At 39.9% G+C, this 25,936-nt stretch overlaps 1 protein-coding gene across 1 annotated transcript in view; it reads right to left on the reverse strand.

Moving 5' to 3' along the window:
• Positions 1-25,936, reverse strand: part of FMNL2 (formin like 2) — a 324,502-nt gene that overhangs the window by 94,514 nt on the left and 204,052 nt on the right. Inside the window, 2 exon segments of the mRNA XM_081577993.1 lie at positions 4,835-4,911; positions 10,207-10,287. Of these exon segments, the coding sequence (XP_081434119.1) occupies positions 4,835-4,911; positions 10,207-10,287 (158 nt within the window).

A 25,936-nucleotide genomic window follows, 5' to 3' on the forward strand; every position in this document is an offset into this window, starting at 1 on the left:
ACCAAGGAAGCATCTTTGAGAACTTCTATGACCTCACACTCAGGATGAAAAGTAATTTTCTATCCTAATAGGCAGTTTCACTAAAATAAATTACCTGCAAAGAGTGAGCCTACAATACAGTTTCATGGATTAACACCTATCAATCTATCCAGCTCACAACCATCAGTGCCTCTGGAATCTTATCACCACAACCTTCAAAACGTCACAACAGCTGCCTGCTCATAATGCATAGCCAATGTGTTCTAACAGTACTTGGCTCCTTTCAAGGATATTTCAAGTCATTTCAAGGGCTTCGGTAAGTAATAATCCAATTCTTCTCTATTATTATAGTTCCTGAGAATAAGTGAATGAGATTATTTCTCGTCCATTTCTTATTTCAATTTGACTCCAAAAAGATTAATTTTCCTTCTCAAAAGACCATTCACTTAAAAACTTTTAGGCTTATATCAAAACTCAGAACACACTCTTTGCTTGACAAAGCTGTAGCTTGGAATGCTATCGCAGCAAAGCCCCAGATTTTAACCTTGAAAGGCAAGCATCTGCCAAAGATTCAGGACAAGTAGTTTTTAAAGGTAATGTTCCCTTTCAATTTCTGGGAATCATAAACTTCTAAGTATCAGGATACTTTTAGATAGAGAAGGTAACATTCTCTGCATGGATTTCCTTAGGGATATATCATTATTATACAACACTGTCCAATTATTATATAATATTATTTTCAACAAGCATAACAAATAACTGTTATCATATATTGAGAGTAACTGTTGTTGTTGTTTAGTCACTAAGTCATGTCTGACTCTTGAACACCCCATGAACTATAACCTGCCAGGCCCTTCTGTCCATGGGATTTTTCCAGGCAAGAATCCTGGAGTGGGTATTTCTTTCTCCAGGAGATCTTCCCAATCCAGGGGACAAACCCATGTCTCCTGCATTACAGGTGGATTCTTTACCACTGAGCCAACAGAGAAGCCTTGAGAGTAATTACTTTGTATTAAACCCTATATTAGGTCTTTAATAAGTTATCCTCTTTAGTCCTTGCATGTGTGGTAGGTTGTTCCAGTAGTGTCCAGCTCTTTGTGACTGTATACACCATAGGCCACCAGGCTCCTCTGTCCATGGGCTTCTCCAGGCAAGAACACTGGAGTGGGTTGCCATGCCCTCCTCTAGGGGATCTTCCTGACCCAGGGTTAGAATCTGTGTCTCTTACATCTCTTGCATTGGCAGGAGAGTTCTTTACCACTAGTGCCACCTGGGAAGACCCATTTAATCCTTACAACATTCCTGTAAGTATTTATTCTTATTTTATAGATGAGAAGTTAACTTAGGTCACATGATAAATACAGAGAGTTTATGTATAATAATTTATTTAAGTCAAAGAACTGATAAGGGGGCATGGCAAAAATAGGTCAAGCTCTCTCTTTCCCTAAGGCAAATAAGCACCCAATTACCTTTCTAATATGATATCTCAAAGAGTACAATAAAAAATCTAAAGATTCCCTCTACAGCACCTTGCATTTCCAGAATTTCTCATGGTACTCATTGATTATATTCACACTAACTCTTCAAAACTTTTTCCCCATCAAAAGTGGTCAAGCCCATAAATCACAGTAGGATCCTCCATGACCCACCTCCCAGAATATTGAAAATAAAAACAAAAATAAACAAATGGGACCTAATTAAAATTAAAAGCTTTTGCACGACAAAGGAAACTATAAGCAAGGTGAAAAGACAGCCTTCAGAATGGGAGAAAATAATAGCAAACGAAGCAACAAGCAATCTCAAAAATATCCAAGCAACTCCTGCAGCTCAATTCCAGAAAAATAAACGATCCAATCAAAAAATGGGCCAAAGAACTAAACAGACATTTCTCCAGAGAAGACATACAGATGGCTAACAAACACATGAAAAGATGCTCAACATCACTCATTATTAGAGAAATGCAAATCAAAACCACAATGAGGTACCATTTCACACCAGTCAGAATGGCTGCTATCCAAAAGTCTACAAGCAATAAATGCTGGAGAGGGTGTGGAGAAAAGGGAACCCTCTTACACTGTTGGTGGGAATGCAAACTAGTACAGCCACTATGGAGAACAGTGTGGAGATTCCTTAAAAAACTGGGAATAGAACTGCCATACGACCCAGCAATCCCACTGCTGGGCATACACACCGAGGAAACCAGAATTGAAAGAGACACATGTACCCCAATGTTCATCGCAGCACTGTTTACAATAGCCAGGACATGGAAGCAACCTAGATGTCCATCAGTAGATGAATGGATAAGGAAGCTGTGGTACATATACACAATGGAATATTAATCAGCCATTAAAAAGAATACATTTGAATCGGTTCTATTGAGATGGATGAAACTGGAGCCCATTATACAGAGTGAAGTAAGCCAGAAAGAAAAACACCAATACAGTATACTAATGCATATATATGGAATTTGAAAGATGGTAACGATAACCCTATATGTGAGACAGAATAAGAGACACAGATGCATAGAACAGTCTTATGGACTCTGAGGGAGAAGGTGAGGGTGGGACGTTCTGAGAGAACAGCATTGAAACATGTATATTATCATGTGTGAAACAGAACACCATTCCAGGTTCGATGCATGAGACAAATGCTCAGGGCTGGGGCAATGGGATGACCCAGAGGGATGGGATGGGGAGGGAGGTGGGAGGGGGGTTCAGGATGGGGATCACATGTAAACCCATGGCTGATTCATGTCAATGTATGGCAAAAACCACTACAATATTATAAAGTAATTAGCCCCCAACTAAAATAAATAAATTTATTTAAAAAAAAAAAGTGGTCAAGCCAGCTGGCTTCATAAAGACAAGTCCATTTCAGGTTTGGGATTTCAGGATAAGCAAATTAGGTCAAAATCCTGGTGTGTCGTTTCATTCCATATAAGGGTTTGCCAGACAATGCACTTTCATGAACTTTTGTGCTGCTAATGCCAAAATTTTCCAAGTGTCTTACAAAGGTAGTAGACAAGGGAAAACTTCAGCTGATGAAGATGAAAGAAAAATGTAAAACTCTTTCAATGTGCCTATAGTATCCTAAACAACAAACCACTCCAATTGCTTGCAGATTTGTACTGGCTTCTTCCCAACCAGAGTGCTTCTACTCCGCCAACTTTATATTGGAAATGATCGCCCTGCCTTGGTATTTGATGGTCAATTTCACATTATTTCAGCAATGCTTGAAGAAATGCTTTTCGACAATTTGTAGAAATCCTGGCTGCAGATCAACCCACCATTTTCAGTCAAGAAGAAGTGCCAACAGTAAGGGGCTGGCCTTACCAAGTGGAATCTAGTTCCGGATCCCTGAATATTGCAAAGTATTTGAATTTCCTAAGCTCTGGATGCCCAACTATATTATATTAAGTCACCATCACTTTCACTCCCAACAGACAAGCTCCACTGCTTTGATCCCAGAGCCCTGATTATCTTATTTCCTCTCAGGGAAAGAACTGCCAGATGAGGCCAGGTAAACAAAAGGACAGCATTCTGAACAAAGCATCTGGCTCTATGGCCATCGACTTTGGGGAAGTCTCTTACCTTCTTTGGCCCTTAATTCTTTTAATCTGTGAAACGGGCTATCAATTTAAGCGATCCTAAATTTCTCTTCCAGTTCTATTTTCATGTCACTCTGATCCACTGTTCTACAGCACACTTTCTGAGACAAAGGTGATTATCAACCTTAGGTTAGAGTCAATTCATTTTCCAAATATTTCACTCTCTAGGTGCCAAGCATGTGAAATTATCCTTAAGGAAATAAATATTCTCACCCAGGCTCTGAAGCTAAAAATTAACCTTACATTTCTTGACTTAAAAAAAAAACTTATGCTGAAATAACTGTGGAAAATAACCATTTGGATGGGTTATACCAAACATAGAAGAAGAGATAAACTGTTATTTGGGTAACTATTTTACAGAAGAGTCTGAAAAACAAAAATGTAACGTACACGTGAAACTTCATTTCCAGTAGACCTATCACAGGGGAAAATTCTAAAAGATCTAAAGTCTATAGTTTTTCCCTTGTAAATCTCAAAGAATCAAAATCCAGAGGGGTTAAATAATTGCCAGGTGTTAAACAGGTACTTGGAAAGAACGGAAGCTATAAAAGAAAATACTGATATCATCTGCCTTAGAGACAAAACACGTTATTTGAAAGTACTGTATAACTCTACCATACAATTCTGGAGAAAGGGAGTGTGTAATGAAGTTGTACTTGCTAGAGGCAAAGCAACCATGCTGTTGCATGAAAAACTCTTTGAAATGGTTACTGCAGAGATTCCTCAAACTTTGTTTTCATGGTATGGATTTACACTTCATGGTCCTGAAATTTGGGGACATAGGAATAAGAGACTCAGAACAAAGTAAGTAGTAACACAAGGAGGTATCTCAAGTGACAGTGCTCCAGCTTCTGCCCTCTTTTGGCCAGAGAAGTGAGAAAAGTATGAGGCAGCTTCAAGTAACCAACTCAAAGAACTCCAGGGAAGGCTTCAAGATCTTCCAGGCTCTCAGTCTACATTACTTGTTGGGGGTTCCTATCTTTCCAGGGTATCACTCTACATACACCATCACTGAATCCAAGCAAAGAATTTTACTATTCTCATAAACATCCCAAATTAAGGACTGTCTGTCCTGCCTCTACTGATTCTTGTACAGTGACCAATTTAAGAACTAAAGGTTCCACCCGTCTAAACCTCAGTCAAAACTTATAATGAACAGTAAGGAAGCTTAGTTCTTTGGATATGAGTCAGTCACTCTGTTAAGGGTCCAAAAGCTTCAGAGCTAAAATGTTCAGTGGGAACACTTACCCAATATGGTTGGTTCTTAAAGAAATTTCCAGTTCTCTTAGCACTTGCGTGGATTCTTGAACACGCCGTCTGAATTTCTATAATTCAAGAACACATATTCTCACCAAAGATATTTTAGCAAGTGTTATAACTGTAGCTTACTTGTAATAAATTTAACAGAATACAGAAGCATCTCTGTTTCTAAAGTGGGCTTCTCTCACATTTCTTTTTTGCAAAGCATACAAATTTTTCTCATTGTTAACAGTCAGCTTATGCACAAGGACTAGGGAAAACGACTTATTTCATGTAATAACTGTCTCTAAGTAGCTTATTTTTTTTCCCTACCCCACAATTCAATACCTATGTGTTGGGGTCCCTAAAATCATTCGTTTCAATGATTCAGTAGGGCTCACGGGACCCAACATATAGTTATCCTTACAGCTAGGATTTATTACAGCAAAAAGTTACGATGTATAATCCACTAAAGGAAAAGGTGCATAGGGTGAAGTCCAGAGGAAACCAGATACATGCTTCCAAGTCTCTCCCGAGACAAGTGACAAATGACAATATTTGTGAAATGTTTTCAACCAGGGAAGCTCATTGGAAACTTAGCACTGTTGTTTAGTCGCACAGTCATGTTGACTCTTTGCAACCCCGTGGACTGTAGCCTACCAGGCTGCTCTGTCCAAGCGATTTCCCAGGCAAGAATATTGGAGTGGGTTGCCATTTCCTTCTCCAGGGGATCTTCCCAACCCAGGGATTGAACTCACATCTCCTGCATTTGCAGGCAGATTCTTTACCACTGAGTCCCTAGGGAAGCCTAGAAGCTTAGTACCTGGGATTTCTATTGGGGGCTCATCACTTAAACACTCTCTGCTGAGCACATACCAAAAGTGCAGACTGCCAGAAGGAAAACAGGCACTCTGCTAAACCATGCGGTTGGCATCAACAGTTCAGGCACAGTGAGTCATTATCAACAGGGAATGCTGGGAACTCTCCCGAAATTCAAGTGTCCAGTGGCCAAACGAGAGCCAACCTCGCAAGCATGCCTTTCTGAGGTGGCGATCTCAGACCTGCTATGTTTATTCTTTTCTGCATTACCTCATGTGGAAGGTCCCTCTAGATACTTCCCTTCTACTTGACGAATGTCCTTCCTCATTCCCCTGCCTATCAAAATTCTATGTATCCTCAGGATACTAGGGCTCCTTCTCTGCTGCCATGACTGCAGAAGGAACAGGGTCATCCAGCTCCAAAGACAAAGGTGTCCCAAGGACAAAGGACAGGAGGAAGGTTAGAACAGAGGATTCCAGGATGTGGGGAGGGGAGTGCCCTGCCACAGGCCGGCCTTGGTGCCCCAGGGAAAACTGGACTCCTGGCTCAACACAGATGGGCTCCAGCTACCCTTGCCTCCTCTTCTGAAGGTCCTTGTGCTTCTCCACCAGCTGCCTCTTCAAAGACTCTCAAAAGTTTCCCCCTGACTGCCATTCCTGAAGCACCCTGAAGACCTTCTCAGGTGTGCAGCATCCAGGACATGTGAAATAAAAGCATCCCTGATGCCATGAAAAAACAGAGCCACCCCCAATTTGTCAAGAATGGCTTAAGACAAGACAGAGTCATCTGTAGTTTGGAGGGATATCTAAGCCCAGTGCTCCTTGGAGAGCTTTCCAGCAAACGAGGACTGGTCTGTGGTCACACAGCTGAGGAAACCACTTCTAGGTGTTCTGGCTGCTCCAGAGGGGCCAGACCCATAGCAGAGTCACAAGCCTTGGGCTGTCTGCACATGTGCCTCTCGGAAACAACTCAGCTATGCATTATGCATAGTTCATCCCCCGCAACCTGTGCTGTTCCCTAACTCAGCCTTATGCTTCCTCAGGGGAAGGTCATCCCTCATACAGGGTGACAAGGACAACCGGCGTAGCACCAAGGATCTAACAGAGTACAAAGGAGGATCTGCTGAAGGACCAAGAGGCACATATCAAAACAACGTAGCTCAAAATACTGAGATAACAGGTATGACAACAACAGCAGATAATATTTATCAGTCATTTACTATGGAAGGTGCTACACTTTTGCAACTGCAGGATTAACTGAGACACAACTAAACTGACTTTACCACGTGTTCTATTCTCTGGGGGAACTGTTTGAATTTTAGTCAGACTCTGCACCAAAGAGAAACCTTGGCATGTAATTCCCTAACACACAATGACTGCAACACTCTGCATCTGTACAATGTACCCAGGATGCTTTAAAAAATTTCAAAGGGAAACTGTGTGCCTGTGGGAATCAGCAAAAAAAAAAAAAAAAAGAGTTGGGTGCCATTTATTAGCAGAGTTCAGCCTTCCCCCAGCCCTCTCTGTAAAAGGCAGGCCCAGGGAGGAGCCCACGGAGACAGCTAAGCCCTGGAGACTCATATAATAGGTTTCCTTTTACATCTGCAGCGCCCACAGAGAACCAGACTTCTCTCTTCATGGCCCGTCGCCTTTCTCCACGCCAGACATGAGCACACCCCTGCAAAGTGCAGACTGAGAACCGCCTGGTATATTAAGTAAGGAGGCTGGTTTGGACAGATATCTAATTTAGGCTCTTCCTTCCCTGCCCTACAGGGTTTCATTTAAAACTACTTAGAAGAAATAGAATATGCTAAAGAAATTTTTTTCAGAAGACAGCAAATTAGGAATCTTCAATTCAATGTGCACAAAAGATTAATGAATGAAGTACTTGAGGACTCCAGATGCAGTTAAGGGGAGACTGCTCGGTTTAGACTGTCTGGCTAAACTGGAAAGCCTGATTGGAAATCTTTTACTCCATATTGCAACTGAGAATTGTAAACTCATTTTAACTGCAAGCCATGCCTTACTCCAAGCAAAATCTCCTTTTCTCCAGACTTTAAGCAGGACAATTATGTTGAATGGAACAGATTATTTCCTACTGCCAGCTCCTGACAGAACTCTTACGAAAGCGGGGATGGTTAATCCAATGTCCATTTTAGGTTTTTGTTTTTTTTTCCTGAGAGCTGAATGACTGATCTTGAAAGATGAGGCTCAGGCCAAATACAACCATTCAGATGAACACACAAGGCCAGGGCAGAGATATCAGGAACGAAGGTCAGTCCAAAGAGACATCCTTTGTCTGGTGTCTCTTTATGAAGTTATTTGCGAGGAAGCAAAACACTTTCTGTGCAGCTGATTTGTTGTTGCTTTTCATTTTACATCCTTTGCCTTATCCTTTATCCTTTTCCAAGGGAGAACTAGAACTGGGCCAGAAGATCCCACCTCCTCCCTCCAACCATCTTCCTCCCCATGGGGCTCGGGGCTGGAGCCTAAGTGCTCTCTAGGAGTTTTCGTATCTTGCTTTTTAAAGAATTTGACAAATAATGAGATGACTGTCAGGGGATGGGAGATACTCTGAGTGAGGGGACCTCTCAGTACTGTACCAGATTCTGCCACATCCAGCTTGGGGCTTCCCTGGTGGCTCAGATGGTAAAGAATCTGCCTGCAACGTGGGAGACCTAGGTTCCAACCCTGAGTTGGGAAGATCCCCTGGAGAAGAGAATGGCTACCCACTCCAGTACTCTTGCCTGGAGAATCCCATGGACAGAGGAGCCTGGCGGACTACAGTCCATGGGGTCACAAAGAGTCAGACACGACTGAATGACTAAGCACACACACACAGAGCTCAGGATGAGTGCACTCAATGCTGGGATCTAAGCCATCTAGCCAGAAGGTTTACAAGCTAGAGGATTTCTGAAAATATTTCTCATATAGAATTTTGCTGCCCTTGTTCAAAAGAAATAGATTTTTTTTTCTGGGTTTTGTTTTATGCATATGGGTACGCCTTCCTTTAACTTCCTCTAATCTGATGAAATTGAAGGCTGCTATATCCTTGGGGAGGGGGACAAGAAAGAAATTGAGAATGATGCAGCTGTCGCACCGTGGGTAAGGAGAGGGTGGGACGAATTGAGAGGGTAGCATGGAAACATACACATTACCATATGTAAAATGGGTAGCCAGTGGGAATTTGATGTATGATACAGGGAGCTCAAACGTGGTGCTCTGTGACAAGCTAGAGGGATGGGGTGGGAGGTGGGAGGAAAGTTCAAGAGGGAGGGGACATATGTATACCTATGGCTGAGTCATGTTAATGTATAGCAGAAACCAACACAATATTGTAAGGCAATTATCCTCCAATTAAAAATAAATAAGTTATCATAAAATAAAAAAGAATTAAGCAGCTGTCTCATTTAGGGGACCTGACAGAAGTTCTGTGTTAAAAAGACACATGTGTACCATATGTAGGAGGAGGGTATTAGGATGCTTTGACAGGTACATTCTTAGAAGAGGAGGCTATGTCATACATGGCATCTAGGTGACGGCAGATGTCCACAGACCATATGCCTCATCACTCCTAGACTTTATTTCTGCTCATCTATATAGCAACCACAGGACAAAGGGCCAGGAAACATCCCACAGGAAATAATAGTTGTTCTCCTTTGCTTGATTTCTTTTGGCAGAGGGAGGGCAGTGCTTAGAATGGAAACAGGAAACAAAATTAAAAAATGTATCTCCGAGCCAAGAGACCTGGAAATAGCAGCTAACTAGGAAAAGTGTGCCATTCTGCTCCTGAGTCATGTGCTGAAACAACAGAGGGAATTCAGCTCAAGATATTGTCAGGGCAGCCCTGAAAGCAGGAGCTGTGGCAGGTCAACTGAAAAACAAGTGCTGTCTGGTGACGGAGACTTCACCCATCGTAAGCAAGGGCAGCTCTGCCCTGAGACATCCCAGGGCTGATCCAGGCCTACCGGGCTGTGCCAGGCTACATGCTTTACCACAAGGCATCAGTTTAAACCAATTGTGTGGCTGCACAAAGCAGAGCTTGTTTGTAAAAGGAGAAAGTCTGCTGAGAATGGAATCAGCTATTCTCTCCTTACCTTCTCGGGGCCTGGGGCACGGCTGGGGGAGAAGCCGTGAAGAGCATCAACACAGGATGTGAGTACACAGCTGGGATGACAAAGCCCCAGTGATTTTTCAAGGTCTCTGGAAATGCACCAAGGCATGAAAGACAAGTATTCTCTTTGCGAGATCTTGTTTTTCTGGGGGCCTGAACACCTCCGAACTGAACTTACCACCCAGTATAATTGTAAATGGCAGCTACTCAATAACCATCCGAGGTACACGACTCCCATCTCAGGAAAGAACTTTTAAACACATTCTCAAGCGAGGATGACTTTTTCCTTTGTCTTTTCATGTTGTCGGGCTCCAACAACTCCAGGGTTGTTTTCCCGGAGGCACCAGCAGAGTTTATAACAGAGAGGAAGGAAGGTCTCCTCCAGGGCACAAGGATTGTCCCCACCAGTGAGGAAGCGACAACACGCAGTGGAAACAAATCCATCTTACCTTCCTGGTTACCGCTGGATCCAGATAGCCTTTGAGCTTTTGAATATAAGTATGGGGAGGGTTCTTCACCTGGAATCGTTCCTGCAGGAAGCACGAAAGTAAAGTGAAAAGCATGAAAGCTCTGAAGGCATGAAAGTCATATTCACACAGATTGATGCCGCTGATCCAAAGCCAAAACGCACCCGCAGCGTGCGCTGCAGAGTCATTGCTTTTGAATCTTCAGAGTAGATGTCCTTATCCCCTCTCTGCCAAGGAGGAAACTGAAACTTAAAGGAATTCAGTCCTTCCCTAAGATGAAGCAGCGAGTCAGGGACACCAGTGGATTCAAACCCATGTCTGCTCAACTTGAGAGTCTGACCTGCTTTCCCCGTGGGGCTCTGCAGCTCCCTATCTGGAAATAATCTGCCTACTCTGTGTGCAGGGTCCTCTTTCAGCAGGTCTTCCATCTATTGCATATTCTTTGAAGCTCTAGTTGGCAGATCTTTTTCTTTTGAATTTTTATTTTATCTTTGGAAATACCCAAAATTTGACTCAAACTAGATAAAATTAAATTGTTTCAAAAATGAGCAATGAGGCTACTGCTCAGAGATTGCAGTGAGTATGTGTATATTTGTGTGCATGTGTGAGACCATGAAGGGATTCCTAAGGCAGTTTCCAAATCAGAAAACCCCAAAATATTGTGACTAAAGACACGATCACTGAAACAGCATATAATATAAATATATATATATATACCACACATATCTCAAGGTGATATCTGAATGTAGATCTGGGCTGAGGCCCGAGACTCTGCATTTCTAACATGTTTCAGGCTGATGCTGTGGATGGAAGGACCACACTTTGAGAAACTCATGTCCATGTGTATTAGATTTTATAGGCCATAATGTCCAACGCAGAAGTAGTAGTAGTAAACTAGACAAATCCAAAGGCCCACATTATAAAATGGTTAAGTACTATATTAACACATAGCATGATATACTACATTCTGATGAAAAAGAACACACTGTATTGCATGGTGCTATTTGGATGGATCTTATAAACCTGTGGAGGTTTCCCAAGTGGAGCCAGTGGCCTGCCAATGCAGGAGACCTACGAGTTGCAGGTTCAGTCCCTGGGTTGGGAAAATCCCCTGGAGGAGGGCAACTCATTCCAGTATTCTTGCCTGGTGAATCCCATGGACAGAGGAGCCTGGTGGGCTACGGTCCATAGCATCGCAAAGAATCGGACACAACTGAAGCAACTTAGCACAGCAAAGCACTATAAACCTGATGTTGAGATGAAAAAGAATACCTGATCTCTTTACCAAGGGGCAAAATTAAATACTAACGGTTAGGGACACACACATCGGTGGTTTATTCTCACACATATACATACACATAGCTGAGTGATTTCCATAAAAATAATAGTCAAGGACCAAGATGGGGAAGGGGAACACAGACTGATTCTGAGAGGCTGGCAATGTTCTTTTTGACCTACCAGTAGTTATACTGTGCTGATTTTATCTTACTTATTATGCTATTCTTAAATTTCACAACTTTTCCTGTATACATGCTGTATTTGACACACAGAAAAAGGTTAAACAATTCAGCTCCAAAAGGGAAAAAACAAAGATTCATCATGAAATCAGGACAATTCTTATCAAGTTTTTTTCTACACACAACTCAAAGGATGTTTTCCTAGGAATTATTTTTAGCCTGATTATTGTTTACACCAAAATGGAATTCAGTGTTTCACAACGCTGACAATTGGCCAGCATGATAAGTGTTTGTTTATCCCATATAAATTTGTATTTCTTCAATACAGGGAACCACAACATTTTTCCTGGTCCACTCAAGGCTTCTTTGCTTACAGATTTAGAAATGCTAAATCTCTATTGCTAAATCTTATTATTATCAAAAGATCATTTTACTAGTGAAAAAATATATTTTATTACTTTTTAATATTACTTTAAAATATAAGAAAATGGCTTATAGTGAGACACCTATCAATACTTCCCCTTTACTTAAAAATGATCATGGCAAATTTCATAGTATATAAACTCGTTCTCCACCGAACTGTTTAAAAAAAAGGTCAGCTTATTATTTCTAATTATTCCCCCAAATTATCAATCCCACAAGCAACTTCTAAATAATGATTCACACATATTTGACATCTTGGGTGCCACTGTGTCTATGTATCAAGTCCTAATTTTTTTTTTTAAACACTACCCACTAAGGGATCAGTTAGGATCCAACTGTCACAGGATTTTAGCAATAGCCCAGCTGAGGGCTAAAATAATCAAAAAAGCACCCCATTCCCAAAATGAACTGATAAGTGATCTAGAAACCAGTTATTATTTCCAACCTTGTGTATGACAGCACCAGATGCCAAGGATACACCTAGATATAAATGAAACAATGCTTTTTAATAATACAATCCAATTACCCAAATTTTTAGACATCCCATGACCAGTGACAACTCATATTGTATTCTATTCTACTATAGCCAATACTACCTACCTCTCTCTATAAAGTTCCTAGCACATGAAACTCAGTGAATTTTAACTCTGGCTAATGTAGCATTTGCTTGAGGACCTAAAATTTTAAATCTGTGGACAGTTACTGAGAGATTTCTAATGTTTCTTCTTGTAGACAACGTCTTCACACCACAAGAGCTATATTTATTCCTTTAAAATAATTTGGCTGACTAGCATATATAATATATTGACATTCACTCAGTTAGTAAAATCCCTCTTTCTTTCTTAGGGTAGTTTTCTGTTTCTTACTTAAGACTGTGGTCTTATCACCCAGAGGGGCTTTTGCAAATAGATGCATTTGCTGGTCCTGTTGACTTGATTAGTTTCCTTATAATTAATCCTTTGAAATTATGGACAAGGCCTAAATTTAACAAACATACTTTTTCAAATGTGCTTAGGATTTGCTATTGTGTTTTAGGCATTTTTTTCTTCACTTGTCTGAGTAACTTACTAACATTATTTCTAAGAAACATAAAATGAAGAAAACTGATGCTTTAAAACACAGTCAGGGGACTTCTCTGGTAGCCCAGTGGTTGACACTCTGTGCTTCCAATGCAGTGGGGGAACTAAGATCCCACCTGCTTATGCAATCAAGAAATAAATAAACAAAAAGATGATGATTGTAGATAAGTTTCAAAATGTCATCAAAATTTTTTAAAATTAAAAATAAAACACAGTGGGTTTACAACATGGTGACTGATCAAAAAACTATGCGACTCTGCCTACCTTCAGGGATTCAAGTGAAATTTTTATAGAGGAAAAATACAAAGCCCAACTATTTCCCTACAAGTTGGAGTTGTTTGTCTAACCTCAAAAGGAGCTACTGTTTGAGTTATAAATCCAGCACCTGATGCACCAAGCCTTTTCTGTCTGTCTGTCTTCAACATGGACATTTGGACAACAGAGACATTTGAGGGAATACACTGGAGAATTTCAGTACCATGCCAAAACATTTATTTTGAAGAACTTTGGGTGGATTATTGGCACCATGTTTATTTAAATGAATTTTTTTTTTCCTCTAAGTACTAGAATTTTAGATTTTGCATTGAAACTCAAAACTGGTGTGACTGCAGTTTTCCATCATCCTCACTTCTGAGACTCCTTCATATTCCACATGTTATTTTCAATAACTAGTTACCTGCTTGTTCAACATCATTGATAAACATAGCTTAATTAGACTAAGCCCCTAACTTCAGTTACATTATATAGAAATATTGTTCTTACGGATAAAAATTTGGTGATTCCTCAATAGGAATGAATAAGCCATCTGAAAGAGCTTTAAAAATACAAAGTCCTTTCAAAATATCTAATCAAGCAGCATCACTACCACTCTGACCTCCTGCCATTTATTTCCTTGCGTGACTGAACTTGCTTCATGAGATATTTCTAGATGGGAAATAACAATGGCTCTGAGGGTTTTAATTATTCTCCATAAATACTCAAAGAGCCGAGCCCAAATCCATTTCTTAACCATTCAGGACACTATTGCTGACAAACTGCATTGAAAGAGCCATGGGAGGAAAGAGAGGGGAGAACAGACCTTAGAATCTTCATGAAGTCTCTGAGCCTTTTGCAAATATTTTATTTTAATAAATTAGAGTGTTAGGAATTTAATTTCTCTGGTAACAACCAGAAAATGTCTTCCCATTGCTAAAAGCAGCTTCATTTATACAAGTCCAGGAGCATAATTACCCTTTTCTCTGGAGCAGCACTTTCTGTTTCTCAAAGATAATCAACTTATCTTTCAACAACACTTTACAGTTTACCATATCCTTTCCTCTTAACTTACTCAAGCCTCCCTACCTGCCAAGTAGATATTAAGTCCGTTTCACAGATGAGGAAACCAAAGCTCAGAGAGTAAATGATTTGCCTTAAATCACACACACCCACACACCCAGGTCAAGGATTCAAACTCAGGTTTTCTGACTCCGGTCCTTGTTCTTTTCACTACAATGGAATAAGTGTGCCCATCTTGCTTTTGATAGAATAAGTTTTTAAAAGACGAAAAGCCTGCTCTACTTTGAGTTCTAATATACAGATAAATACTTGGCACCCAGTCCTCAATAATGTTCAAAGAGTTAAACTTCTTTTAGATGCCATATACAAGTCACTTCTCGCATAAATTAGTTACGTTTTTGAAGTTTAAAAGTACACAGAGACTGAACACACTCTGTATGGGGCACACACCCAGTGGGTTCTGTGCTAGATATGTCAGCCACACTCAGGTCATAGCTAAAGGACTTCTACAGATAAGTTTGTGCTGTATCTCTCATGGCCGTGAAACCGCCCAGGGACTTCCATAATCACATATTTCTCACTAACTCAATCCACTAAGGCTTACACCAGTGTCCCCTCTCCCCACTGGCCACAAGCAAAATCACTCTGACTACACACAGGCCAGCCCTGCAGATAGGGAAAAAAACAAAGCATTGACTGGATTCCACTAATGACCATGGTTCAAGTCTACGGCAACCCAAATTAGAAAACCAGGTCATTCATGTAAGGGAAAAGAATCTAAAGAAGAGTGGATATGTGTATGTGTATATAACTGATTCACTTTGCTCTACAGCAGAAACTAACACAACATTGTAAACCAACTATACTCCAATAAGGGCTTCTCTGGTGGCTCAATAGTAAAGAATCCACCTGCCAACACAGGAGATGCAGGTTTGATCCCTTGGTCAGGAAGATCCCTTGGAGGAGGAAATGGCAACCCACTCCAATATCCTTGCTGGGATAATCCCATGGACAGAGGAGCCTAGGGGACTACATGGGGTCGCAGAGATTCAGACATGACTGAGTGACTGAGCATGTATACTCCAATTAGGGGGGAAAAAAAAGAAAACCAGGTCATTCTTTGAAGAATTTAAATGAAGGGGCTGTGAGCGAGAAGTTCATTAGGTAAGTCACGGTGCACGGAACTCATCCGCTATGCTACAACAGGGCCTTCTCTATTAGACACAGACAGGCAGCCTTGGATCCTTCCTAACCAGCTGAACTGTTTCTCCGGGGCCTCCCTCTATGCTGCCCTCTCCCCACCTAAATCTAATAAAGTTTGTCACTGAAAGCCTTTCTGCATAAAGGTTTGGAATTGGACATTCCACTCACCTAGTATATTTCTGATCCCTTGCATCCTCTCCATCCATGTGTATAACTGTATGAGAAATTACTTAATTGAGGTTGATTTGGCATTGGCTGGACTTACAACAAGCATGTTATAAGCATTTCCACTCCATAAATTCTATTTGGATAAGCAGCTCCAAAATCAAACAGAATTTCATTCAAGTTTATCTTCTACCTTCATATTCTGAGGTTTACGGAAAGAAACTATAGTGAGTCTCTGGGAAATTAATGGCTCATGGGGGACACACTTCATGTTGAGTTTTCTCCCTGTTTGGGACAGTCACAGGTCACTGGCTCTATTTCAGTAGTGGATTAAGCAAAGCTATACAGACTGCTTAAACACCCTGAGAGACAAATCAGACATCACCATCATTATGCCATTATTAATGTTTCATTATTCTGCTCCTGTAATAAATTTAGATGGTGAAAATTCAAAGGGCTTTTTTTTTTTTTTGGCTTTTGGGCACACCATAAGCTCTCTAAGCTTGAATGATTTTTCTTCCCAGCTGAAAGTATTTGAGCTTCCTTTCCCAAGGCTGAGTAAGCCAACTGTTGTCTCTAAATGAGCTCTAATTACAATCAGCACCACTGCTGTCAGTGAGTAGTCATTTGTAGGACTTAGCTTGGTGTTCAATGCTCTTCAGAACTACACCAACAGGAATAACCTATGTCCTCAAAGGGTTTAGCCTCTAAAATGGAGAACACTGACAAGAATAAGTGAGGAGAAAACTCAGTAATAAAATATTGCATGAATATTGTACACAGACAGAAGTGATTTACACGATATAGCAGAGACCAAGAACTAGTACGTGGGTGCGGGGAGCAGGTGCCAAGACCAGAAGCCAGGTTTTTAAGCAGAGGGACTAAGGTGAGCCATAACATCTCAGCCCTCACAGGGGTAACAACTTAAAAACACAGGGAAAAAGCTTACACAAACAGACCCAGATTCCCCTACGAAGCTGTGAGTATCAAAGCCCCCGAGAGAAAGTACATTCCTTATTTCCCCAAAAAGGGAAAAAAAAAAATTCTGAAACTTCAGAAAGGCTGCCAGACAACTACCCACCTACAGAAAGTGTGTGCGTGAAAGAGGAGGACAGTTAAGAGAAAACAAAGAAAAAGTTTTAAGAATCTACCTACTTATAACAATAGACGGTCAAGAAAGCACTTTCACATGGAATTCTAACTTTTTCTAACGACCACCAGAGGCAGCTAGTGCCAGCTGTGCTACTATTTAGAAGGATCCCTGTGGTTATTACTGGATCAAAACATTTTACTAGACAAGTCCCGGCCTCTGAACATCTTAAATCTTGCCATCACATTTAGGTCTCCTTTTTCCAGGCACTAACATTAAAGATGCCAAAGTGAAGAAAAAAAAAAAAATTTTTTTTTTTTTGGTCATTTCATTCTTCCATTCATCCAGAACACATTATGCAAGACACCGTTCAAAAAGCACAAAACGAAACAAATTTGATTCTAAAGTGTTAAATCTCATCTGAGATACAACAGACACTTCTGTAGTACAAAGTAGAATATGATAAGAGCCATATGTGATCCTCTGGAAGTTCAAAGAAAGGTAAGGCTCTTTCCAACCGAGATGATCAAAGGAACTTCCCTGAAGAAATTGGCTTTTGAATTGCGTTTTGAAGGACACACAGCATATAGATATCCTGGGACAGTGTGAGAGGCAGGAGACAGAAATTTCCAGATGGGGAAACGTGAAAATAAAGGCAGAGAAGCACAGGGCGTGTGCTAGCAACTTCAAGGGCTTTAGCTAGGTTCCAGTAACGCAGTTTACAAAAGGCAGTGGCACAAAGGATCTAAACAGTGAGTTGGAAAGGACAAAGGCAGATGTCAAATAATAAGCAAATGTGTGCATAAAGAATGGACAACAGGGAGCCTACAGCGAGTTCTAAATAGTGGAAGAACATACAGTTAATACCATATAACTCCTCTTTCTCTATTCCCGACTTTAAAAGTTGGCCATTTCTGCCCTTAGACTAGACTTGACTAATCAGCATGTCAGATTCATTCCACAGCCATAGTTTCTTGGAGAGCTGTGAAGCATTCTTCAGCTCTGCATATGAAATCATTTTCCTAGTCTGAGAGGAGAGGACAACCTTCCAAGTGTTCCATTACAGCTCTCAGACTGAAAATAACTTTTGATGAGACTTTTCCAAATGATTTCCTTTATTTAGACTAGGAAAAGTTTCTTCTAGCTCAACAGGTCTTTCCTAATCAAAACATCCTATAATTCATTCCCTAATATGTAATATTAATTTGGTTTCTTTAAGCCTATTCATAGTTCATCATTTCCTCCTATTTAAAGTGTTTGAATTGAATTTGTAAGAAAGGAGGCCATACTAATAAAGCTTATCATCTTCTACTGTCCTAAGCAAAGACTGAACCATGACTGTGCTTGTCACATAGTAGTATTCAATAAGGGCAGATGTCACTGTTATTGTTATTGAAGATCTAAGAATGGGCAGAGCGATGGAATTCTGCATTTATACTGGAAAACCTTCAAGATAACCTTCAAATTCTTTGCTCTGTCCCTTCAAGAGCCACAGCTTTCCTTTCCTCTAGACTGGTATTTCTTAAAATATATACAACCAAAGACCTGCATCTAAAGAGATTGAGGATGCTTGTTAAATTGCAAAAATTCTCCTGACCTAATCACAGTACTAAGGAATCTGTAGTTACTTAAATTCCCCAAGTAGGCCTTCTGCCACTAAAGTTCATTAATCATAGCTTTAGATTATACTTCCAACTTGGATAGCTGAATCCTTCTCTTTATTCACTCTGTAAAGGGAATGTGCATATCCTTGGTAAGCAAAGACTTAGGAATATTTTCAGTTAGGTTTAAAGACACAGACTTACATTATAAAACTATAGGTACAGTCCATGCTTTCATGAAAAATTTGCAGTATTCCTGCAGATACTCTTCCTATAAAAATACAAGTGGTATAAACACACCTTATTGTTTCTTCATCTGAAAAATGGGAATATGAAACCCTTTTCCTCCATTATCACATATTCCTAAAACCTTTTAAGTCTTTATTGAATTTTTTACAATATGGCTTCTGCTTTATGTTTTTGGCTGTGAGGCATGTGAGGTCTTAGCTCTCTGACCAGGGATCAAACCCACATCACCTGCTTTGGAAAGCAAAGTCTTAACCACTGGGCCATCAGTGAAGTCCCCCAAAACCTTACTTAACAATGCCTTCCAAACAAGAATAACACACTGAAGATATTTTAAAGTCTCCTAAGCTAACCATGTATCATACAAATATAAAAGATATAGGAGGGAAAAAACAAATAATAGTTCTGATCCTGACCAGGGCAGGGGAAAAAAAAGAAAGTCGGTCTCAGATTTCTTATAGAAAAAATTGTGTATCTCAAGATTCAGATAGAGCAATAATATTTTTCAATCATTCAAGAATGTGAAAGCATTGGAAGCTCTTATTTTAAGAGTTGTTTTTCTGCTTCTCTGGTGGCTCAGACAGTTAAGAGTCCACTTGCAATGCAGGAGACCCAGGTTTGATCCCTGGGTAGGAAAGACCCCTTGGAGAAGATGATGGCTACCCACTCCGGTATTCTTGCCTGGAGAATTCCATGGAGCAGAGGAGCCTGGCAGGCTGCAGTCCACAGTGTCGCAAAAAGTTGGACATGACTGAGCAACTAATACTTTCATTTTGGGCTTCCCTGGTGGCTCAGATGGTAAAGAATCTGTTTGCAGTGCAGGAGACACAGGTTTGATCCCTGAGTGGGGAATATCCCCTGGAGAAGGGAATGGCAACCCAATCCACTATTCTTGCCTGGAAAATTCCATGGATAGAGGAACTTGGTGGGCTAGTCCATGGGGTTCCAAAGGGTCGGACACAACTGAGCAACTAACACTTTCACACTTTCCGGACTGTAAGTTAGACTTCATTTGCCCCAGTTCAAACAGTGTGCAAATACATGGGTAAAATTCATAGAATTTCAACAGGTGCTTGGTGAACCAAAGGGCGTGATTCATATATGTAAACCTTCAAATTAGACAGCATGGGAAGAGATGGAGATGGAAGCTGCCAATAATGTCAACAAGTGACTGGTACCACAAAGAAAACATCCTTATGAACAGAACATAAGGATGAAAATACAGGAAAAGTTATCAGATCTTAATCATTCCGGTACCAATTTCTTTCATTTACTCAGGCACAGACTTAAACATAAGAATCAAGCTCAGTATACTAAACATCAACATTTTCCCATTGTTACTATTTATATCACAGATGTCACTGAGATAGTGGTCTACTGTAGAACTTGGTTTTGATAAATGTATTGCTGTAGATAGCATTAACCACCTTTCTGCAAAAGGGGACCAATGAAGTGGTGAAAGGCTGTTCAGAAACAATATTTCTCTGAAAATAAACCACTGGAAATTTTCATTTTTAAAATGTATAACTTGGACTCTCCTGGTGGTCTAGTGGTTAGGAATCTGCCTGCCAATGCAGGGGACATAGGTTCAATCCCTGCTCCAGGAAGATTTCACATGCCATGGGGCAACTAAGCATGGGCACCCCAATTACTGAGCCGGCGTGTTGCAACTCCTTAAGTCCACACCTTGAGCCTGTGCTCTGCAACAAGAGAAGCCACCTTAATGAGGAGCCCCCGGCTAACTGAAACTAGAGAAAGCCCACACCCAGCAACAAAGACCCAGAACAGCCAAAAATAAACAAATAAATCTTTAAAAATTAAAATGTATCACTTAAAATAGCATTAAGAATCATGAAATACCTAGGGATAAATTTAACAAAATATGTGCAAGACCTGTACACTAGAAACTTCAAAACATTCCAAGATATTAAAGACCTAAAAAAACAGAGATGCCATATACATAGATGGGAAGAACCAATACAGTATTGTTAAGATATCAGTTCTGAAATTGGTCTCTGGAGTCATTGCAACCTTAATCAAAAGACTTCAGGGTTTTTCTTAGAAACTGACAAGGTGATTCTAAAAGTTATTAAAAAATGCAAAAAAAAAAATAGAATAGCCAAAATAACTTTTACAAAAGAACAAAGTTGGAGAATTCATACTACCTGATTTCAGGACAGTAATCAAGAGTGTTGAATGGAAAAAAGGATAGAAATAAAGATCAGGGAAATAAAATAGAGAAAGAAAAAAATAGGCCCACACATATATAGCCAATTGATTTTTCAAAGATACCAAGCTGGTTCATATAAAAACTACAGTCTATTCAACAAATGGCTGAAATAACTGTATATACATATGGGGGAAAAGCAGTGAATCTCCAGCCTTACCTCATTCCATGCATAAAAATTAACTCAAAATAAATCATAGACTAAACATAAAGATCAAAACCATACATTTTCTAGAAGAAAACATAGGAGATAATCTTTGTCTGACTTAAGTGTGTAGATTTCTTAGGCCACAGAAATGAACCACTTAAAAAATAAAAGATAAACTAAATTCTGAGTATCAGGAAAACTTTAATTCTCTGAAAGATACTTATGAATATGAAAATGCAAAGCACAAACCAGGAGAAAATATTTGTAAAATATATGTGACAGACTTGTACCCAGAATATATTTTTTAAAAACTTCTACATAAAGTTGGAAGTAGGACCTGATACTTCTGGATTATTTGACATCAGCTCCAACTTAATGCTACCAATTTGTTTACTCTGTCATTCGAAGTTGGATGTTTTGATTGATTTTCCAATAAAATGCAAATATATCAACAATAAAAAAACTTCAACAGTTCAATAATAAGACCACCTGATTTTTAAAAATAGGCAAGAGATTTGAACAGATCCTTCAACAAAGGTAGCACACAAACGGCAAATAAGCACATAACAAGATATTCATCGTTAGGGAAAGGGAAAGTAAAACCACAGTTCCACATACCACTGTGCTGTGCTTATTCCCTCAGTCATTGTTCAACCCTGCAACACCATGGACTGTAGCCCGCCAGGCTCCTCTGTCCATGGGGATTCTCCAGGCAAGAATACTGGAGTGGGTTGCCATGCCCTCCTCCAGGGGGATCTTCCCAACCCAGGGATCAAAGCTAGGTCTCCTGAGTTGCAGGCAGATTCTTTACCAGCTGAGCCACCAGGGAGATACCACTATGTGTCCATAAAAATGGAGAGAATTAAAAAGACAATACCCAAGGGGTTGTGAGGATCTGGAATAATTGGGACGCTATGACAGGGCTGGTGGGAATGCAAAATGGTCCAGCCACTTTGGAAGGCACAACTGGTAAACTTTGTTGTATATAACTTATACTTCAGTGAAGATGATTAAAAAACAGTAGCTCAAAGTAATTTATTTAATAACTTATTTACTTTGTTACTGAGCATAGCTCTTTCTAAAAGCTATTCTTGATATTTTGTTGGTCTCACTTGCCATAATTAAAAAGAAATCCACAAGCTAAATAGTCAACTTTGCCAATTAATACTTTTGTAATAAATAATGCACTTCAAGGGGGTCATGTAGATCTCTTAGATTTATAATTTCCAAAATATTTCCGTAAGTCATTCATAATTCTACTTAAAGAAATAAAACTTCTGGGAATTGTGTCACAGCTATTTCCATTAAGGTCTGAACGTACCTCCATTCCTCAAATCATTACTTTATCTTCACTGACATTTCATGAGATTTGCTTATCCACCATCCTTATCCAATCTGCCCTAGCTTGCAGTAACCCAACACACATCCCTATTTCCTAGACATATATTCACCTTTTAAAATATAAAAACAAAAGTAACATGTGCTACCAACCTGAAAACCGAAATCTTAAAACTAAGCTCCAGTTGGGTCTTTTATGATTTCTTTTTAGATATTCCACAATTTCCTATTTAACATAATAAACACACACACACCCACTTCTTTCTAATAAGCCCTTCTTTTAATCTTCAGATCACAAGGTTCAGATAGTTTCAATCTGTGATCCACATGGTCAAAATTAGTCATTAAGTCGGGCCCTCAGGCAGTACCTGACAAGGATGGGCTAAGAAGGGACGGGAAAGCAGCTCCTTTGAAATTGGTCATTGTTGAAAGCATTTGCTAGCTGTGACCGATATATTAATACTACAATGCATCTATTATGGGTGTTTATTTCATAGGATCTTAGATGGACTTGGAACGTTGTATGTAACGTTGTATGTGAAACTATGAGCCCATACATCAACAGCCTAGTCAAGCCGTTGGATCATAGTTTTTGTGAAGAGGTAACAAATCTCAGCACAATGATGGTATTTCTAGTACCTGAAGACGCTGCAAACCATGGTCTAGTCCACAGCTAACATCCACCATGTTGATATAGAATATACACAATCTCTGCCCCTACATACAGCTGTATGTATAAACCCAAACCACATTTCTAATTCACTTTCCTTCTATCTCTTTGCACCCACAACATCTACAGTCTAACTGGAAATCAAAACCAATACCTTATACCTATGGCTGATTCATGTTGAGGTTTGACAGAAAACAAAATTCTATAAAGCAATTATCCTTCAATTAAAAAATAAATTTATTAAAAAAACAATTGCTATTTTTGCTATTTAAGTGAAATTAACATGCTGTTTTACTACTATAGCAGGGATAAAGACAACAGATACCTTAATTTCCTCAGTGACTTCAGAAAATAACTTCTTTTAAAATATGCAATTTAAAGTTCATCAAGATCTACAGTGAATGCTACAGATAAGTAGGAGAAAATATGGAGCTGAAATCTCTGCTATAAATTTAGTCTTGGGACTTCCCTAGTGGTCCAATTGTTAAGAATCTACCTTACAACGCAGTGGACGTGGGTTTGGTCACTGGTCTGGGAACTAAGATCCCACACGCTGCAGAGCAACCGAGCCCATGTGCTGCAACTAAGACCCAATGCAGCCTAAATAAATAAATGTAAAATAAACAAATTAAACCTTTTCATTGTGCTTGTATGTGCTTAGTCGCGTCCAATTCTTGCAACCCCATGGACTGTAACCCGCCAGGCTCCTCTGTCCATGGAATTTTCCAGGCAAGAATACTGGAGTGGGTTGCCATTTCCTCCTCCTGGGGATCTTTCCAACCCAGGGATTGAACCCAAGTCTCTTGCATCACAGGTGGATTCTTTAACTGCTAAGCCATTGGAGAAACAATCTTTTCATTATTTATGTTTAAGATGATGTCTTCTTCTTTTCTCAAGCTCTTTTTTTTGAAAGATTCAGCACTATGTTTTCTGAACCACTAATGTCACAGCACCCAGCTCATCACTCTTCCCAGTATGTACTCAATAAATCACTTAACTGATGAATGGATTGATGAAAAGAGCCACAATCACATGGTGATCCAGGTCATCCACTGGCAGTTTTTTCAAAAAACGTTTCCAAATCATTATGGTGCTTCTCAGAACATAAAAATTTTCAGTATTTTTTTAGTATCAGCTCAACCACTTGCTGGATAACTTCCCAAAAGTCATTTGACTTATCCTTCTCATGAAAATTAAACAAAAACAACCTTCCACAGCAAAGGTGATGAGCTAGATATCCAAGGCTTAAAATAACGTAAAGTAGTATTTGTACTACCTGGTTGAAATTCTTGGCTAATGCACCTTAATAAATAAATTATCTCTTAAAAGATAGTATTAGAGGTCAAGCTCAGTGTAGCTCATACACATTAAATTGACTGAGTCTTCATTTCCTGTAATAGTATCCCCAAGTTTACAAAGGTGCTCATACAATAAAGCTTTCTTCAAACAGCATAACAAAGTTGTCTGAGTCAGCTCAGGCAATTTAGTTGTTTTAAGGTGTGTGTGGGGGGGTGGTTAGGGGGACTTGTAATTCCATATGTATTCATAGTCAGGAAGGCAGGCAGTATGATGTTCGTGTTCATTTTGGCAAAAGATAAACTCTTCACATCAGACTGAGCCCCAGGCCTCTTGCTCTGGCTGCTCGGGCCAAACAGCACTTCTGAGAAAGCATTCACATCACGCTGCCAAAAAGGATTCCTTTAAAAAGGAATAATCTCCCCTCCTTGCTTAGCTGACCTTCTCCCCATTTTCTGTTCCTCTCTCGATCCCTGTGGGATAGGCCAGCATTTTTTCTCACTATAAAAATTGTATGACAAAGGGCACCTCTGGAAGAGGGAAGATACAAACTGGCTTCTGGGTTCAGGCTTAATTTTCCATGACTCCAGAGATATTAAACATTAGAAAGCTCACCATACAGAGAGTTGGCATCTGCTCCTCTGACGGTTTCTCCAGTGTTTCAGAATCAAGAAATTAGAGGCCTAGAGTAAGTTATAATGGAAGAGAAACTTGGCTTTCTGGAGGGAAACTGAAAGAAAGGTGTCTTCTTTTTAAGAGCAACTAACTCAGTACATTTCCTCTAGTTTGGAGATTTCAAGAAAAGGACAGTCCCTTTAAAATCTCAAGAAGATAACCCAGGGACAATTCTTTTTTTTAATTTGGCAAAAACGCATGTCCCAAAGTCAATCATGCCTGGCCTGGTCCCCTGCTGGGCCTCAGAATAGACTGGTATTATACTATTCAGTTGGCCAGAAAGTTCATTCGGGTCTTTCCAGACCATCTTACAGAAAAACCCAAATGAACTTTTTGGCCAATTGAATATTAACCATTTAGAGTTCTTTCCAACTCCAAATACGATGTTATTTGTTTTGAGAGAACTCAGACTCATATCTTCTCTCACTCTACTCTTACCCTCACCTGTACAACTAAATGCGTACTCAATGGATAAACTAATGAATACATAAAAAATTTTAAGTTGAATACAATCTAAAATGAATTAAACTATCAGACTATCAAAACTGGTAATCATAGCAGAGACTAGCTGTTTACTAACATTTTCTTCTCTTTCCTGGGTATTCAGCTAACCTACATTTCTCATCCTCCTTGGCAGGTCTAGTCAAAAGACTGAAAGTATCCAGTATTTTGGCCACCTGATGTGAAAAGCTAACTCATTTGAAAAGCCCTTGATGCTGGGAAAGACCTGGTGCTGGATGAGAAATGGGTGACAGAGGATGAGATGGTGGGATGGCATCACTGACTCAATGGACCTGAGTTTGAGCAAACTCTGGGAGA

Source organism: Giraffa tippelskirchi, chromosome 3, assembly GCF_054371585.1.
Source record: "Giraffa tippelskirchi isolate mGirTip1 chromosome 3, T2T-mGirTip1v1.2.pri, whole genome shotgun sequence".
Taxonomy (NCBI): domain Eukaryota; kingdom Metazoa; phylum Chordata; class Mammalia; order Artiodactyla; family Giraffidae; genus Giraffa; species Giraffa tippelskirchi.